The 20,441-nt window shown below is 37.5% G+C and overlaps 2 protein-coding genes across 2 annotated transcripts in view; one reads left to right on the top strand and one right to left on the bottom strand.

The window, feature by feature from the left end:
* Positions 1-20,441, bottom strand: part of COL28A1 (collagen type XXVIII alpha 1 chain) — a 160,136-nt gene that overhangs the window by 132,070 nt on the left and 7,625 nt on the right. The window contains 6 exon segments of the mRNA XM_036862947.1: positions 3,034-3,087; positions 6,773-6,817; positions 11,464-11,490; positions 15,267-15,308; positions 17,185-17,237; positions 18,876-18,936. Coding sequence (XP_036718842.1) covers positions 3,034-3,087; positions 6,773-6,817; positions 11,464-11,490; positions 15,267-15,308; positions 17,185-17,237; positions 18,876-18,936 — 282 coding nt within the window.
* Positions 1-20,441, top strand: part of MIOS (meiosis regulator for oocyte development) — a 158,499-nt gene that overhangs the window by 65,280 nt on the left and 72,778 nt on the right. The gene's annotated exons all lie outside the window — the stretch shown is intronic.

Here is a 20,441-nt window from a genome sequence, read left to right on the forward strand (position 1 = left end):
TAGGACAGAATACCACTTTATATATGGAAAATATTAATGACAGAAATGATTTGTGAAATAGGGCCAGAATCACATTTTTCCTTAATTTCTCACATGCTGTTTTTTCCTTTTATTCTTTGGCCACCTTTTCTGCAAACCCTTTGATGAAGATAATCCAACCACTAGAGCAACAGAATGGGATTGTCGCTCATGAGAGAGACTATTCATAAATTCAAATTAATAGGCAGGCCCTATCTAGAAACTCCCATGGAATCTTTGCAAATGTTACAAGTCCAAATTTTCTATTTTAAGGTCTCATAAGAGACAAAATATTTGAAAATGCACATTACTGGTTTCTTTTTCCCATGAGATTCCTTTCCTTCTTTTCCTGCATTTTCAGATGAACATTATAACCAAGTAGAAGTGCACTCTCAACAGACTTTTGTTTCCAGCCAGAGTACACTAGAGGGGGGAGACAGATGCAACTTTCATACTGTCCAAAAGAAAGGCATTTATCTCAGGTTGACTGTCTAGGAAATTCAGCAGTTTTCCTAAGGAGATAGATATAATATGGTGGTTAAGAGCAGACTGGCTGGGTTTGAATCCTGGCTCTGTCCCTTACTAGCTGTGTAGACTTGAATCCATTGCTTAAACTCTCTGTGCCGTAGTAGCCTAATCTGTACCGTGGGAGTGAGAATAGATCATGCCTCAGAAGGTGGTGTTATGTTAAATGGGTATTTAGAACTATATCTGTGCATGGTAAATATACACTAAATAAGTGCTATCTGTTATTTTAGAAGCTTCAAAATAATAATCCTCCCTGTGTCCATTGGAAAATACAGAATTACTGATTTTAAAGGTTTTTTTTTTTGGCACAAATTACAATAGCAATATCGTAAAACCATTTTGTAATAAAATGGTAATGGATAAAAAGAAATGTCACTATAAAACATTGTTTCCAGATCGAGCAAAAAAATAGTTTATTAACTTTTTAAGATTTAGAAGTACATTCTGGGATGCAAGATGAAGTCATTCCCTGAAACCTGACTTTTAAGACAACACAAGAAAACCTAAGACAATTAATGAATGTGACATGCGTCTCTGGTTGACAGATCCAAAGAGGGGTAGAAATTAGTAATAGTCTCCAAGTAACAGTCAAGAGACCATTAAATCTGTGACCTTAAGCCAAAAATATAACTAGGAGAAAAATGAGAAGCTTACTCCCATCTCACTCCCTCCCAAGAACCCCCAATATTCTTTAGATACTGACATCTTTTTAACTGACAATGAATTTTTTGTGTTCACCTGGCAGTGAATTTTGTGATTTTAAACCTGTGATAATTTTACGTCAAATATCTTCACCAAAATTTTTGAAAAAAAGAATTTTTTAAAAGAGAGGCCCTTGGAAAGTTGAAGTCCTCAGATACTTTTGGAAAAGTGACTCCTTTTATGATGATGATGTGAAAGTCGAGAGTGAAGTGTTACATCAGAAAATTACAGCCTGCCCCAATACACCTGACTCATTATTTATTCTAAGAATTCATGCATTCTTAGAATTGAAAGCTAAATTATGTGGAAATAAATTCACTTCAAAAGAAAAATCTAAGTAGTAATTGTATGAGACATGAAGAGAAGTGATCAAACGATGGCACATGTTTATGAACTGCCATCACCCATCTCCCGAAGCTGCGTGCCCTGCTCCCAGCCCAGCACCTCCACAGATGCCCTGATTTCCAGACTTCTCATTTTCCAAAATGAAAACTTTGGGCCAGTATAATTTCTAATATCCCTTGTGGCTCAAACAATCTGTAATTCTATCACTGTTGCAAACTCCAAACCTGATCCGTGATTTTAAGCCTCTTTTTCACAAACATGTGAAAATTATCAGCTTAGGTAACCAAAGAATCCTAGAAATAAGTGTGGACTGTCAAAATATTTTTTTTTTTTCCTTGCTGCAGGATTTTACCTACAGCCAAAGCAATTTTGTAGAAACTTCTACTCAGTATTCAGAAGAGCCAGTTCTTTCCCCCAGAGAGAATTAATCATAGGCAAGGACTGGAAAAGACAGTTTCCCCAGACAACCTTAAGCACACGCCCACTGAGGAGCTCATTCTATTTTAAATTGCCAATTAAAACTGCCCCAGGAAATCACACATTGTCATTATCTCATTAAAAATAGTATACGTGTCACTCCCTTACCTCTCTCTGGAAAAAAGAACAGTCAAGTAACCCAACTGCTCCCCACAACTTAAAGTTAATAGCACCCTTAAAAGATTGGCTTTATCTAGGGTCCTCTGGGGACAGTACCGTCTGCTGTTATCACTGCCACAAATTCCACAGATCTCCAGTCACTAACTCAACACCGTTTATTAGATATTTACTATATCTGTGGAATTCACTAAGCACTGAGAAGTGTTAAAAAGGCACTAAAACGCTTGTTTTCAGCAAATTAATGGCCACTCTCATTGGAAAATGGAGTCTTATAAACAGGTCTTTTAAAGATCCCTTCTATCTCAACTTTTGGTTCCATCTGGCTCTTCTTCAACCCCTCCCTGTACGTCTTGCCTGGTTACCTGTGGAATGACATTACAAGGCTGGTACTGATAGAGATTACACCCTCGCAATTTTAAAAAGTTTCATTTTTGTTGGTATGACAGTTATAAATCTCCTTCTCTTATAAACTGTGTATTGAGTTGACATTACCTGTGGGAAATAGAGTGATTTGAATTGTGTTGCTTATTACTACTTTTCAGTTTCTAGTGAGTCATAAAATGACTAAAAGGGCGGGAGTAAGATGGAAACACTGCAAAAATAATGGCTTATATTTAATAATGCCCCTTTGACTAAAATAATAATAATAAATGAAAAGACTATGACACTGACTTCCTGCGTGTACTTAAACATGATTCTGTGTATAACACCTGCAGGTTATTATGTATTTCCAAAGATTCGTCCTCAAAGAATCCATTGACTTCTGCCTAATAAAAACGTGCATTACCATAGCTCACTAGGGGAAAGGCACTCTGCCTGTCTATAATCAACGGGTATGATTACCTTATTGCCTTGAAACCCCTTCGGGCCTGGATCCCCTGGAAGTCCAGTAATGCCCTGCTCCAAGATGAAAACCAAGAATTAGTTCTGTGTACAGAAGGCCAATCAGGAATGAATCATTCATTAGGATCCCTAGAGATCCTGGAGTTAGAAGTCAGACTATCTAACTCAGAGTTAAGTTGGGGTTACACACGACTGAGAAATGGAATGAGATAAAATTCCTTGTGTCAAACACACAGCTTCTAAAATAGTACCTAAACTGAGAGCAAACATTTATTAATGAGGTGTTTGTTTTCAAAACCTGCGTTTCCAACATTATTCCTGTGCCGGACCCCTTTTTGGAAAGAATAAACAACAACTTTAAAAATATATATCTAAGGCATATATAACTGTAAGTTGGAGTTTCCAATGACCTGTGATAATCAGAGTTACTGCCCTGTCCTGACACAATTTCAGACCAGGACAAAGGCGTTGATGGTCAACTAGATGCCATCTAGGAAATTTTGGGTAAAGGTATAATTTTCAGTAGACTTTTTGAAATGCTGAAATTAGTTCTTCACACAAATACACACCCTCTTCCCATTACAACTTTAGACAAGACAAGTCCCCAGACTGGAAAAACTGATCCAATTATTTTCTGAAATCCCTGGGATAAGGGTAATGCTTTAAAATGCTTTAAAGAATCATTCCATGTTATTGAGCAGTTACTACTTATCATGATGGAACAATACAAATGCTGTAATTTAGATAAAATGCATAGCTTTTCCTACTGCATTAGAACAGCAACACAAACATTGTTACATCCTGCTTTTAACTGCTTTGACTTTATTCGTCTTCCTAAGCTCTAGTTTTTTAACTTTTATCGCTTCAGCTACTCACTAAGTAGACTCACCTGCCGGTACCTATCTTTGAAGGAGCCTGAGTTCGTTATTCAAAATATTAGAGCACCAGTTTCCAGACTTTGTTTCACATTGGAATCACCTGAGAATCTTTAAAAATACTGATGCCTGACTCCAATCCCCAGACATTCTGACTGAATTGGTAGAGGGTGCAAGTGGGCACAGAGATTTTAAAAGCTCCCTAGGTATTCTAATACAGACTTAGATTTGGTTTTCGCCTCCTTACCTGATGTCCTCCGGGTCCCTTTCGTCCATTTGGTGCTGGGGATCCCCGTGGAATAAAATTAACAGTAAGTTGCTCTAAATATCCATTCAATTTGCAATGATTTTACGTGGAAGAGAAGGAACTGTGTTCCCAGTAATGGCCAGTCTTCCCAGGTTATCCAAACATCAAAGCCACCAAATTCACTGTTAACAAAACAAACCTAATTAACAAGCCAACTTGTTAGTAAACTTTTCTCTAGTAAACAAACTCCATGAGAACACGATTTTAGGTTAAGTCCTTTGCCTGTATATTGACATTTTGATCAGAATTTTAAAAATTTATTTCTTAAGAATCCTTAGAAACCAATAAACTTGGTGGAATATTGTTTCCTTCCAGCAAGGCAATGTCAGTTAAATTAACAATTTAGTGAGTTTCCACAATGTCTAGATCACTCTCTTGCCCATCTTCAATACATAGAACTTGGCAAAACACAACTTATACTCAACACTCTTCTAACAGAAAGTATTTCAATATGTCCCATAACTAGGAAGCCCTTTAAAGTTTGTTTTTATGACAGTATAATATAATCTAGTCTCTCTTTTCTCAGATTTCCACTTATTTTCTGATTACCAAAATATAACCTGTTTATAATAGACATACCTTGACAATTATAGAAAAAAAGTAAATTTCTAACAGCAACAGCTGTTAACATTTCAGGCATATTTTCATCCAATATTATTATTTCATCCAGTAGGTCTTTCTTTAAATAATTTGATCAAAGTGTATATCCAATTTCGTGTCCTACTTATCTGGTCTTCCATTCTATCAAAAATATTTTTCCATGTCATTAAAAACTCTTAGTAAACTGAATAATATCCAAGAATATGATTCTGTCATAGCTACTCATTTCCCTAGTTTTGACACTTAAGTTGTTTCTGATGATTTCTATTGTTAACAATAGTATAGTGAATATCTTTGTGTATAAATCTTTGTTCAACTTCTGATTCATTCCTAAGGATAATTTCCTAGAAGAAGATGACTGACACAGAGACTGTAAGCACATTTAAGGCTCTCATTCACGCTCTTTTGTCTCTCACACCATATATGGAAAGAAAAAGTAAAAATTTCCTCCATAAATTTTGTTCAGATTTCCATTCTCACTACCTGAGTATAGAGAGTGCATCTTCATCTTACAATATCTCCATCAATACTGAGTATTATATATTATCTCAGTGCTTGCTAATTTGATAGGTGAAGTACTATTTTAATGTTTTAATTTTACTTACCTGATTGCTTATGTGTTTGGATAATTTTTTCATTTATTACCCATTTATATTTCCTCTTTTATGTTGCTTTGTGTTCTTTGTATGTTTTATGTGTAAACTTACATGAACTCTTCACATCAAGGGCACTATATTTCATTGACCTTAGACATGCATTTTTTCAGATTTTTACATCTCTGAAATTGGGATACATCGTACAATCAGTTGCACCTTACATTTATAATGGGCAGTATTTTTTCTTTCTTTTTAGCACAGAAAATAATAGGGCATTTAACAATCCCTGCCATCTTAGTCAATGAACTGTATTAAATCTTTGTCAGCCATTTTTACTTCAAATAGTTTTTCCAGTTATTTTTTGACTCATTTTTGTTCTATTCTATGTGTCCATTCTTCTGTATTTTCAAGTCTGTCCATCTCCCATTTTCAATTATTCTCCAGGAAGAATCCATTCATTATCACACCTTTCATTTTGTCCAGAGATAATTACCAAGCCTACACTTTTTCAGATTCGCCTGACCTTTAACTCTACAGTAGTTTAAAAGCTTTCAGAAAGTCTCAGCCTATTTAAAGTGTTTAGTTACATAGGCCAGTGTCACTATTTTATCCTTTTCTTTTCACCTTCCTCCTCGTTTTCTCTCCTTGACTCGTCCCATAATTAAAAAATAGATATTGAAAGACTTTGGTATCTTGGTGGCATGCTGGTAACAGTTCTTAACTATAATGAAAACTATTTACTTTTACTCTGTACTTTTTTGGACCCTTTATCATGTTTCAAATATACTTTCTATGTATTTCTGGTCCATTAAGGAACTCCTTAACATTTTAATATTGTCTCCAGTTTACATATTTTATTCATATTTATTTTTTAATGAAAGGTAAATAACTACCCAATTATCTGTGGCTTGCTGCATTTTCAAATCCTTATCTGTGTCTAGCTCTTCCACATTACTGAAAAGTATTTCATTAATCTACTTCATAGAGTTCTTCACTCTGGAAGGTGCTTGTTCTCAGCGTTTACATCTGGAAAACAATTCTCCTTTGACCCATCTGGAGCTTGAATTGACTTTGCTAGTTAAGTTATCCTTTTCACCATAACATTTAGTGGGCCTGGCCTCAAAGGTTAGGGTGCCACAAGGCAAAGTCTTAATGGTCCGTAAGAAAGGCCTTTGGGGGCTCCATTAAATAAAGTTAGGGATGGCTTTGTTTTTTGCTTCATGTTTTACAGACATGAAAATTGAGCCGATGACTCTAATTCCAGTAGTGAGAGCAACATAATGAATCCAGGAATTTCTTCTTAAGGAAACTCAGTCCCAAAGGGATCACAGCTGTTAGCATTTTAAAAACAAGTTCCTTACTTTGTCAGCTTTTATTCCTGGTTTACCGCATTCTCCACGTTCACCCTAAAAAATGAATACATGAACTAAGAAGACATTTGCAGTCATTCAGTGTTCAGATTCTTTTTAAAAGATTCCCAGCAGAATCTTATGATATGAGCAGTCTGATGAGTTATACACAATTTTATCCTCAATACTGTGGGTTGTTTGGGCATTGAACTCTGAAAAATTTTATCCATGAGTCATTCTTAACACAATCAAATTAGTGATACCACCTAATGAGGTTTAACATTTTTGAGACATGGATCAAATTAAGAGGAAAGAAACTAAGGTTTAATGAGCATCTACCATATTTTATCTGCCCTTTGCATATGTGATTTAATTGAATCCACATTATAGCCCAATGAGATTAGTTTTACAATTCCTTTTTTTTTTTCAATTCGATCCATAGATGTCTTTTTTTATTGAAGTATAGTTGACTTGCAATATCATATTAGTTTCAGGTGTACAACGTAGTGATTCAATATTTTTATAGATTACACACCATCCAAAGTTACTACAAAATATTGACTATATTCCCTGTGCTGTACATTACATCCCTGTGACTTATTTATTTTATAACTGGCAGTTTGTACCTCATAATCCCCTTCACCTTCATCTTATTTTATAAATGAGGAAACTTAAGCTCAACAAGGTAACTTTGCTCCATCCTAGAGCTAGTAAGAAGAATCAGGTCTCAACCCAGTTCTACTCAGACTCCGAGTCCCTATTCTTTCCACAACACCACATGTTCCAGCCTGAGCACCAACTTTGATCAATTAGTAGTGTTTGCCTAGAGAACTGTGAGAGAAAGGTTCTGAGAGCATGTCCAGACTTGGTGGAGAAAGGAGCCACGATGAATGATCAAGGTCTGCGGTGAGAGAGAGAGTCGGGCATGGCAACAAGCATGCTGTGTATTTTCCATCACCACAGACTGCTGAACTGCCTTTCCTGGAATACTAACGGAAAAACAAATTAACATTTAAATTATGCCTTCCTGTTTATTATTAATGTTATTTTACAGACATTATGTCAGTTAATCTGACATTAACTGTCTGAGGTAGATATTATTAGCCCAGTTTCACAGATTGAAAATTTGTGATTTAAAAAGGTTAAGTAACGTGTTCAGATAGAATGAGAATTGGGGCCTCTAAATACAAATCCACTATATCAGACTTTCAAGACTTCTACTAATTAGAACTAAAAAGTAACAAGGTCCATTAGAAAAACAACTGAAGTTAGACTTTTCAAAGTGTATTCATACATATCTATATTTATTCTGAGCCTCGAAGCAATTCATATTTTTAAGATAAGGCAGTTCAGTTGGGGAGGTTAAATGATTTATGTAAATGTCCATGCCAGCCAATGACTCCTAGTCTGGTGCCCTCACTACGAGTTTCTGTTTCTGCTGCTGCTTTATTATCTCTGTGCTCCTCTAAAGCATGCTACTCAAAGTGCCACTACATAAGGAACTTGCACTAGAATGTTCATCACTGCCCTGCTTCCTTCATTAGGGAAGTCTTGCTATGGAAAATAAATGTCAGCTGAACTAAGCAGTATGTTTAGTGATACAGTGGACTTATATTCTTGTGCAAGCTTCATCTCATCACAAAATAGCAACAAATAGTTCACAGATTGACTGCCAACCTGCAGACCACACTATGCTCTGAGAAGGAATATCATAATTGTGACCACCAGTTATGGATGCAGAGTATGTGCCAAAGTCTTGACGTTATTGGTGATCACCACAACAGCCTTGCAAGGTATATGTATCTCCATTCATACACAAGGCAAGTGAGGCTCAGAGAGATTAAGTAGCTTGCCCATGACCACAGGCTTGAGTCTGTTAGGCTCCCAAGTCCGTGTTCTCCCTCAGCCACCCAAAGCTGAACAGGGTACACTGCCATGGTCTGCAAGTTACTTTCCATTAACCTGACACTTCTGCCTAGGGTCCTGCATGGGGTATTGCTGGCATTGGGAGCAGGCAAGAGGGAGGTACAATTTTTAGATCCAGCTATGTCTCTATTCAAAAGCAATCTGTTTATGGTTACCGGGGGGAAGGATGGGGGGAAGGGATAGTCAGGGAGTTTGGGATCAACATGTACACACTGCTATATTTAAAATGGATAACCAACAAGGACCTACTGTATAGCACAGGGAACTCTGCTCAGTGTTATGTGACAGCCTGGATGGGAGGGGAGTTTGGGGGAGAATGGATACATGCATATGTATGGCTGACTCCCTTTGCTGTGCACCTGAAACTATCACAACATTGTTAATCGGCTGTACTCCAATATAAAATAAAAAGTTTAAAAAACCCAAAAAACAAAAGCCATCTGTTCTCTCTCCACATCATATTGTGAGTCAAACTGACCCAGGAAAAACTGAGCTTTAACTTAAAACAAATTGAACATTTATTGCTGAATGCAAATGGAAAATCACTCTTGAAGAATCAATTAGAAAGCAATTAATTGAAGAATGTTAGATGGAAATAAAATGAGTCAACCACCAAAATATAAAACAGAAAAGTACCATAAATATGCTCAAAATTCTTTGGGCTAGAATTCGCGTTCCATTTGTCCAGACAGATTTGTTAGCTATAGGGTCCTGAGGAACAGCATTGGCATGGGGGCAGATTCCCATCAATGAAGACACTGTACTCATGTTATTCGCCTCTGCAAAGGCGTTTTCTTTTTTGATGGGCTCAGTAATCCCTGTGGAATGGTCAGAATTACAAAGTTCCCAAGAGCTAGTGCTTCAGAAAAAACTGAACAGATTAGCTCTCTTCCCAGCCTCGATTTCTGACGCTGCTTATCCTGGTGAAATTCTGGTTTGAATGTCGATGGTTCAGGGTCATTTTGCTCCGACAGCTTGTATTTTCCAAACGAGGGCCCCTCCAGTGAATCTATAATTCCCCAGAAGTTTAAGTGAATCTTTTCAAAAAAAAAAAATATACAGAGAGTTTCCTGGTGTTGATAATTAGCATACTGTATAAATCAAAATGGTGGTGGCATGGAGAATTTTCTTCAACTATGTATATAGGACAGTTTTACAATCATGAAAGTTTTTTAACTTTCCTATATTATCACTTGTTCCCTATCTCTTTATAATAGCAACTTATGTTTACAGACCAGCAAATAATTTAAAATACATTGTCACATCCATTATTCTATTTGATTTTCCAACCACCCTGTAAATTAAGGAGGCTTGTATTAATCCAGTTCTATATGGATGAAGAAACAGACACTCTAAGATATTGAGTTGTCCGTGTTCCAGTGCATTTCTTACACTCTTCCCCTTTTCGACCTAACATTTCCAGTGTTTAGGGATATATTTATATGCCTGGGTGTAGGTTCACCCCTAATGTTTACAGGGCCCAGTATGGTCAAGAGTATAAGCAGAGGCCCACATACCACATATCTAAGTAGCTGAAAGTTCCAAATCGAGCTAATAAACTCGTCATGTTCTGGCTTCCTTTCTTGACAAGTGTATCTCCAAAAGGAGTAAAAAGTGAGAGAATTTTGGAGTTCCTCAGAGGTCCGTGTGGGAGGCCCATGCCCACAGCCCACAGTCCAGCTCTCAGTTCACCTCCCGCCTCCAGCTCCTCCCGCAGCCAAAGGAGCTGCGAGTATGTGTCTGTGATGGTGCCGCAGACAGCACAACAAAGCCCCCTCTGCGGCCCCCTCCTGCCCCAACAAAGCTTCCATTTGGTTTCCCTCAGGCCTAGGAAGAAGATGGACATGGGAAGGAGGTTCGTGTGTGCCTTCAAAGCAGGCTCAGGCCATTTTGCAGGGACTTCTAGGGGCCTAGTTACCCAAAGCATGATCCAGGAGAAGGGGACATGGGTCTCTCACTCTGCAGACACCTGGCTCCCTCATGAGCGAGGAGGCTGGAGGAGACCCAGAGCAGGGCCCTGTAAAGTGCATGCCTCTTGCCCAGGTCTGAGGGTTGTAGGACAGCATGAATGATGAAGGGTATCTTCTGATTTCAGACAGAAAAATCTGCTAATAGAGAGCATATAATAATAGTGGCTTAAACTTATGAATGAACCACTGAACCCCTTCAAAGATTCCCGAGCCCCAGTCTAATGTGTTAATTTCTTTGGAAGCAGTTTGATTTCCTAATTGGTAATTTGCAAAGAATAATAAAATAATCTACCAACTCATAACCTTTGTTTGTCAAATTTATTGCCCCTGCAAGCTCTACCCAGATGCCTGATGGAATGAACTAAGTAATTCTTTACTGCTTAACCAGGATAGATCCTTTTTCCCCCATGAGAGGGTCTTGTGTCTACATTTCATAGGAAGTTAAGCACCAAGGCAACAGCCTAATTGTAGTATTGCTGCATCCATCTGTACATAGAAACTTTTGATCTTGATACCCGTATTGCATGACCGTTAAACTGGGGTTCTCTATTTAAAGAATTCGTATTTGCAGGGCTAAGAGAGGCTGGATTCTCAGGAATCTTAGGCTTCCTTCCATCCTTTATAACATACACCTGTATCTTAAGTTCTATTATTATTTTATGTTAACAGAGTTGAGAATATACTTAGGAATTTGGGAATCCAGACTTAACAAAAATAAAGGAAAATAACTTTTATTAAGTATATAAATACAGTTATGTTGCTGTTTTTCTTTATGAAATTCTGATCTATTTGTTGTTACCAACTTACCTTCTCACTCTTGTACCCAGGGATTCCCTAATTAAAAAAGAAAAGAAAAGTAAAATATGATATTAGAAGGCATAGTTGGAGGAAGTAGTTGATGTTTTTCATTTACAAAGTATAACAAAACATATCTGTATAGTCTTGGAAAATAAGACCGTATAAAGGTAAGGTCTTTCACTTCTCTCTGCACTTAGGGAATGTGCATATAGTAGGGGGAAGAAAAGAACCTATTTTTTCCTTTTATTACATTCTATTCTCAGTTCCACATATTTTTTCAAACCCAATTTCTTACCCTTTGGCCCAAAGCTAAAGGAGAAACTATACACTGAATCTCACTGTAGAAGTGACGACCTATAATAGTGCTTTCAAAATTGTTATATTGACTTTTAAACTATGAACTATCACAGCTGAGGATGCTTCACAGAGACGGTTAGAAAAATTGGCTTTGAAAATGAGCTGAGATAATGGCCTTTAAAATGTCCGTAAATATTTCTATCCATTATGGTCCTCCTTTTAAATTCGGTCTAGAATATAGAACATCGGGAAATGAATGGTTCCTCTGTCAACCTTAGTGAGACAGTGACCTTGAAGTTACTATATTTTATCTCAGGCGAAATACGGGGCCAGCGCTTCTGCTGCTCTTGTATGTCACTCTCGGGAATCTGCACGGCCTCCTCCATTGTGTCGCTGCCCATAAACCCTTTAAGTAACACAATACTGAATATTAAACAGACTGGGAAATTACCAACTTTAAACAACAGCAAGTCTTTTTCTAATATGATCACATGTCTTTGTCATACAACTAGTTTCTAAGTATGAAAATAGAATTGTAAGACATATTTTAAGTGAGCTGGAGAAAACAATGAAATAAACAAGCTGTGATTGTAGTTAGTTGTGAGTCAAGAGTACAAAATTTTGTTGTGTATGACTTTTTTACAAAAGGTAAAAAGGAATTCTTTAGGAAGGAAATAACACTTCTCCCCAAATGTGCAGTCACTGAGAAATTGAAAATAAAAGTAAAACTAGTGAAAAAAATTGTTACACTACAATTTAATCCATGTCAGAAATACTTAGTCACATAAATGGTTTTATGTTTAGTATTGTGCTTGAAATTAAAGGCCACATTAAGATAGTTATGTTGGGGTTCTTTATAAAAACAATTCATGTCTGCAGCACTAAAAAAGGCTGGACTTTCAATCTCAGGAATTTTGGGGTGCCCTCCACTGCTTATAGTATACCACCGTATTTAAAATTCTGTCATTATTTTATGTTAAGAGCGTTAAGATTGTATTTAGGAAGGGGCCAATACAGTTTACAAAAATAAAGGAATATTACTTTTTATAGTATACTCTCTTTTTTTCCTGTTTTTTGGGTTTTGTTTTCTTTTGTTTTCCAGACTCTCTGGTCAATTTATTGTTTGGTTGATCTCACCTTTCTTTCTTCCTTTCAGGGCACCTTACTTACTAGTTTTAAAATATTCAAATTTAAGATATTCAGCACTGCCCTCATTGGTCTCTGCAAAATTTGCTTCTGACTCCCCTATTTCTATGAATGGTACCATCATATTTCAAATCATACAGAATCAAAATTTATAATCATCTTTGCTCTCAACTTGCCCCTTCCATTCTTTTAATCCAACCAGTTAAAATACTCCAACAGCTTCCAGGGCACTTAGTTTTAAATCCACTCTCCTGACCCTGGCCAACAAGGCCCTGTGTGATCTAGACCCTGCCTACCTCATAGCCTCATCTCCCCCGCCACTCTTCCTCAAACTCTGGCTCTCTTTGCATTTCCTGGGCCCACCAAGCTTGCTCCCGCCTCAGAGCTTTTGTATTTGCTGCTCTTTCTGCCTAGGACCCCCTAGGGACCCTGTTTTATATTTTCATAACCCTCTCACTGACTGGAGTTCTTACTCACTTGTTTGTCTGTTGATTGAACGCTTTATGAAACAGGGTCTCTCCACCTTGCTCACCTCTGTATCCCCAGCACCTAAAAGAGGGCCCAGCGCATGGCAAGTGCTCAGTAAATCTTGCTGAACATCTGAGGTAGAGCTAGTCACTGCATCCCCTCATTTCTACGCCTTCCTGGTTCTCACAATGTTCTCTTCCTCTCTATTTTGTCATCACTGTAGCCTGGTTCTGTCCAGTATAACGTGAGCCACCTATGTCACTTTCAATTCCTTAACAGCCACTTAAAAACTGCAAGAATGAACAGGTGAAATTAATTTTTAATAATATATTGTATTTATCACAATAGGTCCAAAAACTGTCATTTTAACATGTGATCAATATTAAAAAATTATTGATGAGATATTTTACATCTTTTTTTTTTTGGTACTAAGTCATAAAAATTCAGTGTGTAGTTTATTCCTCCAGCACACCTCCACTCCGGCTAGCCTGTTTCAACTGCTCGGTAAGCACACATGGCCGGTAAGCTTACCGAAAGCTCGGTAAGCAGCTTTCACATTGGCTGGAGCAGCTCTAGCTAATGACCCTGTTGCTTCTCCTACAGCCTGTAGCAACAAACCTTCTTCAAAATGCTCTTTCCTTCTGCTTGTTCCCACTTCAGTTTTTTTGCTTTTAGAGCCAGGCCAGATTCATCTTCCAAATCCACAGCTCTTGGGCCATACGCCTCATCTAAAATCTCAGGAGGTGCCCATCACCCTGCAAAGCCCAGCCTTCCAGCCGGCATGGACCACCCACTCTGCCAATACTCCTCCCTAGGCACCCCATCTCACCATTCCCCACACTTTGCCCTCCCTCTGGTTGCTGCTCACAGCACTTTCCATCTAGACTGCCTGCCCCTTCCACTTTCCTGTTCTGTCTTTACCTGCCCCAGTCCTACACCCTTCGGGGGTCATCCTGTAGAACCTACCCTGATAGCTCCGGTCTCCTCTGAATGCCCATTATACTTTATGCGTGAAATTTTTACAATATTTTGACATTCCACTTCATATTGTAGCTGTTTTACCTCTCCTCTGAGATAATGAATGTTTCACAAAAATAAGTGCTCTGTCTTAATTTTATTTTCACATAACAGTAGGCTTTATATATGTAAGACACCTAAGAAGTCTTTCCTGAATGAGTAACACAAATTTCTGAAGGAATTTCCATTGAAATTATCAAACTTTCTATCAGAATTTTTCATGAAATTGATTAAAAACACCAAGAGAACCATTTTTAAAACCTCTGGGTCTGAGTCCTGGGCTTTCATCCAAGGGGAAAAGCTGGGAGGAGAAATGTCACTCAGCCTCCTTTTAAGTCACTGTACATTTCTCTGCTGTTTGCTACACTGCTGCAGTTCTCCAGGACAATGCAAAAGAAGAAATGTACTAGAATTATTTCTCACACAATCTCTGACATCTTCTCATTTTAGGGATAATAAATCAACGAGAACAATCTCTCCTTTTGCCTGTAGAATTGGATTTACAAAAGGATAGTTGAGATTACGTGATTCTTCTGCTCCCAGAATTTTAATTTACTCTTTATTTAAAAAAAAAAAAAAAACCACAAGAAGCAAAGCAAAATATTTTTCTTATTTGAGCTTTTCACAAATCTCAACTTGAGTATCAACGAATGTCATGTGGCAGGCCACCCTGTCCCATCACCACTCCTTTTGCACAGAGTCTTTTCTCCTCACGTTTCCACTTCTAAGATCATAGTCTGTCTGATTGCCTGTCTGAGCCATCAAGAGCACACGTGGACATAAATCATTTTTGCACTTGCATTGCAGGCGTCAAAATGATCCGTTACAGAATCTTAGCGTCCTGGGACTACCTTCTTAGGAAGGCATTTCTGTTGTGTATGTACCCCTGGGCCTCTTTCTCCAGGTTCCCCTTTTTGAGCGTCACCCTGTGTCAAGAAAAAACTTAGGCAAAATTCCATGGCCCTGCAGAACGAGTGATTGCTCAATAAAATTCACCATTCAGATTTCCCAGATTAATATGTTAAACCAATGGGGAAAATATCTTTGACCTTGACCATTGACATTTTCACCATGCAGTCTAGGGAAGAAAATAGCAGCTCAGATAGCCTTTGCCCTTTGGAGTGAAGCCAGATGTATAGGGTGCAGAATCCAGGTATATTTTCACAGCTTAGGCCGAGACTTGCATCCTAGTTTAACAACACGGCCGTTGTTCTCAAATATAGCATTGTGCCCACTCGGAGCCAGCCACTCTGGCTTTTCTCCAAGGGGCTTTGGAATGTTTTCCAAAATGTCCTTAAGAGTGATCGCTTGATTTCAGCAAGACTTAGGAAAATATATTATGTGGCACAAAATTACAAGCCAAATAAATAAATGAAATGTGTGCAAAGACTTACAACAGGTATTTAACAAAGCAAAAAGAAGACATGATGGCATCAATTTAGACCCATACAAAGTGGGTGAGTGTAGGGGGGTGTGTGTGTGTGTGTTGTTGTGTGTGTATGTGTGTGTTGTAAAGCCACCCAAGGATGCTTTACATTCCCTTTCTTTGACAAGCAGGCAACTGGCAAAAATACTTTCATGCATCTAACTTATTATATTATTCATTACCTCCCTAAACATATTCTCAGAAATGGAGTTACTGGCATTAAAATTTTGAATATTTGAATGCTTCTTATAGTGCCTAATTGCTTCCAAAAATGTTTGTGTGTTTGTGCCAAGTTACCTTTGCAATGAAGAGGAAACCAGTTTCACCACTACATTGCTATCACTAGTTATTATTGTTTTAATGTTGCTGTGTTAAGTGCTATAAGAAATGTTTTTTAAAATTTAAAATACAGAAAAGAACAAACTCCGTGAACTAGAAAATTACTCCCCTCCCCCGCAAAAAACAACCCAACACCCTGGAGTCCAAAGTTTCTAAAATGTGAATAATTAGTAGTAAAGGGTACCTCGTTGTCTGTCTTTAAATTTCATTCATTATCCAGTGAAATTTAACATTTTTCTATTTCTTTTTTCACTGGATTTATTTCCTCTCTTGAAAATTGTTTGTGTCCTTTGACCATTTAATTATTAGTTTCTCACCTGTTTTATAAAGTCTTTATGTACTATAGCAATTAACCCAGTGTCCATTGTATTTTGACATAAACATTTCCCTATATGTTTTCCTCTTTATTTTAATATTATTTTTCATTCTATACAAATTTTCCTCAAATTTTCACATGGTTACATCTGCTAATCTCTCTCCTCTGATTCCTACTGTTGCTCTTGAACTTGGAAGACCATCATCCCAACAATGATATGATTTTTTTTTTAATTAATTTAGGATTTTTTTGATGAGTACACAAAGAAAAGAATTGGGGAAATGCCTGAACTTGGTCTGGGAGTAAGAGACAATCTGGTGTTTTTCCTATTGTTATTGTAGGTGAGTTACCCATCAAGTGACTCCATAAAAAACACAAGTATCAATAGCAATCTGTTTTGGGATATGTATTAGTGATTCGTGGAACATTGTAGTAATTAATTTAGGCCACCATTATTTAAGAACAAGTTTCTCTTTATTCAGCTCCCTAGGTTTCCTGAACTTATTGACTAAAATGGTCATATGTTTCTCAGAATTTGTAAATACAAGCTTACACAAACCAGACAGATAATGTAGGAAGTAAACAGCCTGTATTCTTCGAAGGAATCATCAGATTTTTGGCGTTGGCATACATTACAATCCTTTGTTTTTTTAATTTTTGTTATTTAAGTAGACCTAGAAGGTGATACACTGGTTTAAACGAAAGCTGTTTATTCATTTACCGGGTTTCCTTTAGGTCCTCGCTCACCTTTGATACCTGGGTTTCCATGTGTACCTGGAAGGCAAAGGGAAAAAAGATTATATGGAGCAGGCATTCTATTAGTTTCCTACACCTTACATTAATTGCTGATCAGCTTCATTCCATAAGATTAGAGAAGACTGTAAAAAACACTTTACATACCAAGCAGAGATGCAACTCTATTTTCCCTTACTACACACCAGGAAGACGGCACAGTCTTGAAATGGCAGATTCTCTAGATTTGCTCAAAAAAGATAATGTCTCTCTATCCCTGATGTCCAAGAGAGAATCTCAAAAGATGGAAGAAGAGAGTTCTTCAATCCTATTCTAGAAAGGCATTTTATTTTCCTATTCTCAAACCACCAAAAATCTCACTTTTCTGTGAACTGGTTTTGGGAACGCTCAATAAATGTTAAATAATATATTTCTATGGCTATCCCTATTAAAACATGGTACAGTAATCTCTTCCAACAATATTAAGGGACTGAAATTGTCAGATTAGCTCAGCAGTTGTAAGGGTTTTTTTTTACTGTTTATTCTAAAACGTAATTGAATATCCCAAGCAAACCTTCCCTGGCAATCTCTTGGTGTAATAAGTATAAACTAAGACTCTATAGGAAGGAAAAGTTAAACCTTTGCTTTGGCCAAAATCAGCTTCTACTGACTGCCACGTTATCATGTAATGTATCTAACTTGTATTTTGAAGAAAAAAAAGACAAACACTCCCTCTTTCTAATGCCTTGATTAGTAGAATGATTTGAAAAAGTAGAGGCTTTGGACCCAAGACTCAAGGGAAAATGTGCTATAGTCTAAGAAATTCACTGTACACATTCCCTTCCCTGCCCCCAAATACAAGCATCAGTTCAAAAACATTATCGATGAATTTTTGTGAAGTATCTCCGCAGAGCTTTTGACCTCTAGGGTTTGAAATCACAGAAATAAATGAAAAACTGAAGCAGCAGCGTGGAGGCACCTGAAGGTGTCTGTTAGAGAAACATTCAGCATATCTCCAGTCATTGTGACGTCGTTTCCAATGCCTTCCCAGTACAGACATGGCACCTACCAGATACTAGGGCAGAATATAAAGGAAGCACTCCTTTGGGGATTATCTTTTCAAGTATTGAATCATCTTAGTAAATCCTGCCATTTACCTTTGTTTGCCAAGTGGTGTCTTCCATTTCACACAATTCACTCCAATTCCCAGAGCTTCCTGACAAGCTTCCTCCCCACGAGGCATTTTGGGGTTGCACTTGGCTAAGTGTGAAGACACAGTTAATTTCTGGAGAGGTCACTTGTTTCTAGGTGGAAGTAGGATAAAGCTTTGCCTAGAGCACTGAGGATTTGTATGAGCTCTTTCTCTAAATTTTCACTTCAGTATTGAGAAATTCTGGCTTCAATTGTTGCATCAAAAGTGATGCTGAAATATCCTTCGTGGGAAGAACGTCAGCATTTTAAACCAAATCTGCCCTCAATTCAGTGCAGTAAAATCTCAAGCTTATTTCTAAGGACAGAATGTACCCCTTTAGGAATAAAAGAAAGGAACAGCGTTTCTGTTTTTGCTGCTATTTGCACACAACTGCTTTTCAACAGCACAAAGTAGCCCAGTGTTTTCAGGGCAGAGCTATCATCGCTAGGACTTCCTGACTTGACCCTAAGTTCAAAACAGAAATATACTCACAGGAGGCCCTGGGTCTCCTGGATCCCCCTTCTCACATTCACAAATCTTGCGTTCACACTAAATCAATAATGAAACAATATTAACACTCAGTGAAATATAGCATTTTAAATCTCATTCAGTACACAACTAAATGGAACACTCCTTGAAGAAACTTTACCTTGCAAATATATGGAGCTTTTGCTCTCCCTATTAAATTCTTCCAGGAAAACTCTGATCTAGGAAGACCCAGCTAATAAAGTATTATTAAATGTTGCCATGGTTAAATAAAATAGACCTCCCATTGAAAATTTATGTATAACATCATTTGCCAGTTAAAATGGAAAAATAAACATTTTCAGTGGACTTTTGGAATTTCTGCTGTTGCTCTTCTATACAACACATCCAGGCTCAATAATATACAAACACCAAATACTCCTTTACTCAAAAAAGGAAAAAATTTGACTTATACCATATTTTATCAATTCTAAGACGCATATTTTTCCTTATTGTCACATCTCTGAAAGCAGAATGCATATTAAATGAGTCAGGCCCAACCAAGATGAAGCTGGGATTTTCTGCACATGAACTTCAGCGCTTCCAGAATGAGATGGAATAAAACTCCAGAGACACAACAAGAACACTTGAAGAAATGCTGCATCACCAACGCTTTTGGTGGCACAGGGGCTGGTATTGTGTAGAAAAGCCAATAATGACTGAGACAAAAAATGATTTAGAGGATTTCAACTTTGAATGTGAAGAAGTTTTAGAAATAACCAATTTAGTTTGCTTATATTTTCCCTTATCTGTATGCACAGAAGTGATAACAGGATTTAAAAATCTATATCTAAATAAAGCTAAAAGGACTCTTGCCATAGTATAAAATGAAAAATTGTAATTCATAAGAAGGTACTGTATCATAGTTTAATTGACAGAGGGTTTTTTTTAATCTGTCTTAATGGCATATAAAATAATGAAACGTCGTGCTCTACAAGCTTTGGTTGGCTCCTATTATTTTATGTGATACTCCTAATGTTAAAGAAGCAGTTTATCGAACAAAGTCCAGATGTTCCAAACTCTTTGCCCAGAAACACACATCCAGTAGAGCAGTCCTCAGCAAGCTGATGGTCATCTATTGTGCTGAGTACTGTCCAATCAATCTTGGCCGGTTTCCTTTGTCACTTGGTCTGGTTGCCACCAACAGGGAGGAGAATAAGCTTAGTCAGCCATCAGGCAGCAGGGGGCAACTCTAAGCCCTGTCCCTTAGCCAGGAACACTGCCTAACCCTGGCCAACGCAAGGCACAGTTCCTAGAGTGGAGAACCCCCATAAGTAGCAGGTATTGAGACACAATTAGAAAAAAGGAAGTCATATCAAAGTCAGCAAAAACTATGTTGTCTGGTTATCGTTGATTTCTAAAATCACTCTCTAAAATCGTTTAAATATTTCCTACTTTTTCTAAATTTTCCAACCTGCAGTGGATATGGTGACATAAAATAAATCAAATGGCTGCCTCAAAATAGAGTGGCTCATTTTAAAAAGAATTAAGCATTTTTATTTAGTCACACCTTATCTTCTAATGTGAAT

This window comes from Balaenoptera musculus, chromosome 9 (genome assembly GCF_009873245.2).
Source record: "Balaenoptera musculus isolate JJ_BM4_2016_0621 chromosome 9, mBalMus1.pri.v3, whole genome shotgun sequence".
NCBI classification, from domain to species: Eukaryota; Metazoa; Chordata; class Mammalia; order Artiodactyla; family Balaenopteridae; genus Balaenoptera; species Balaenoptera musculus.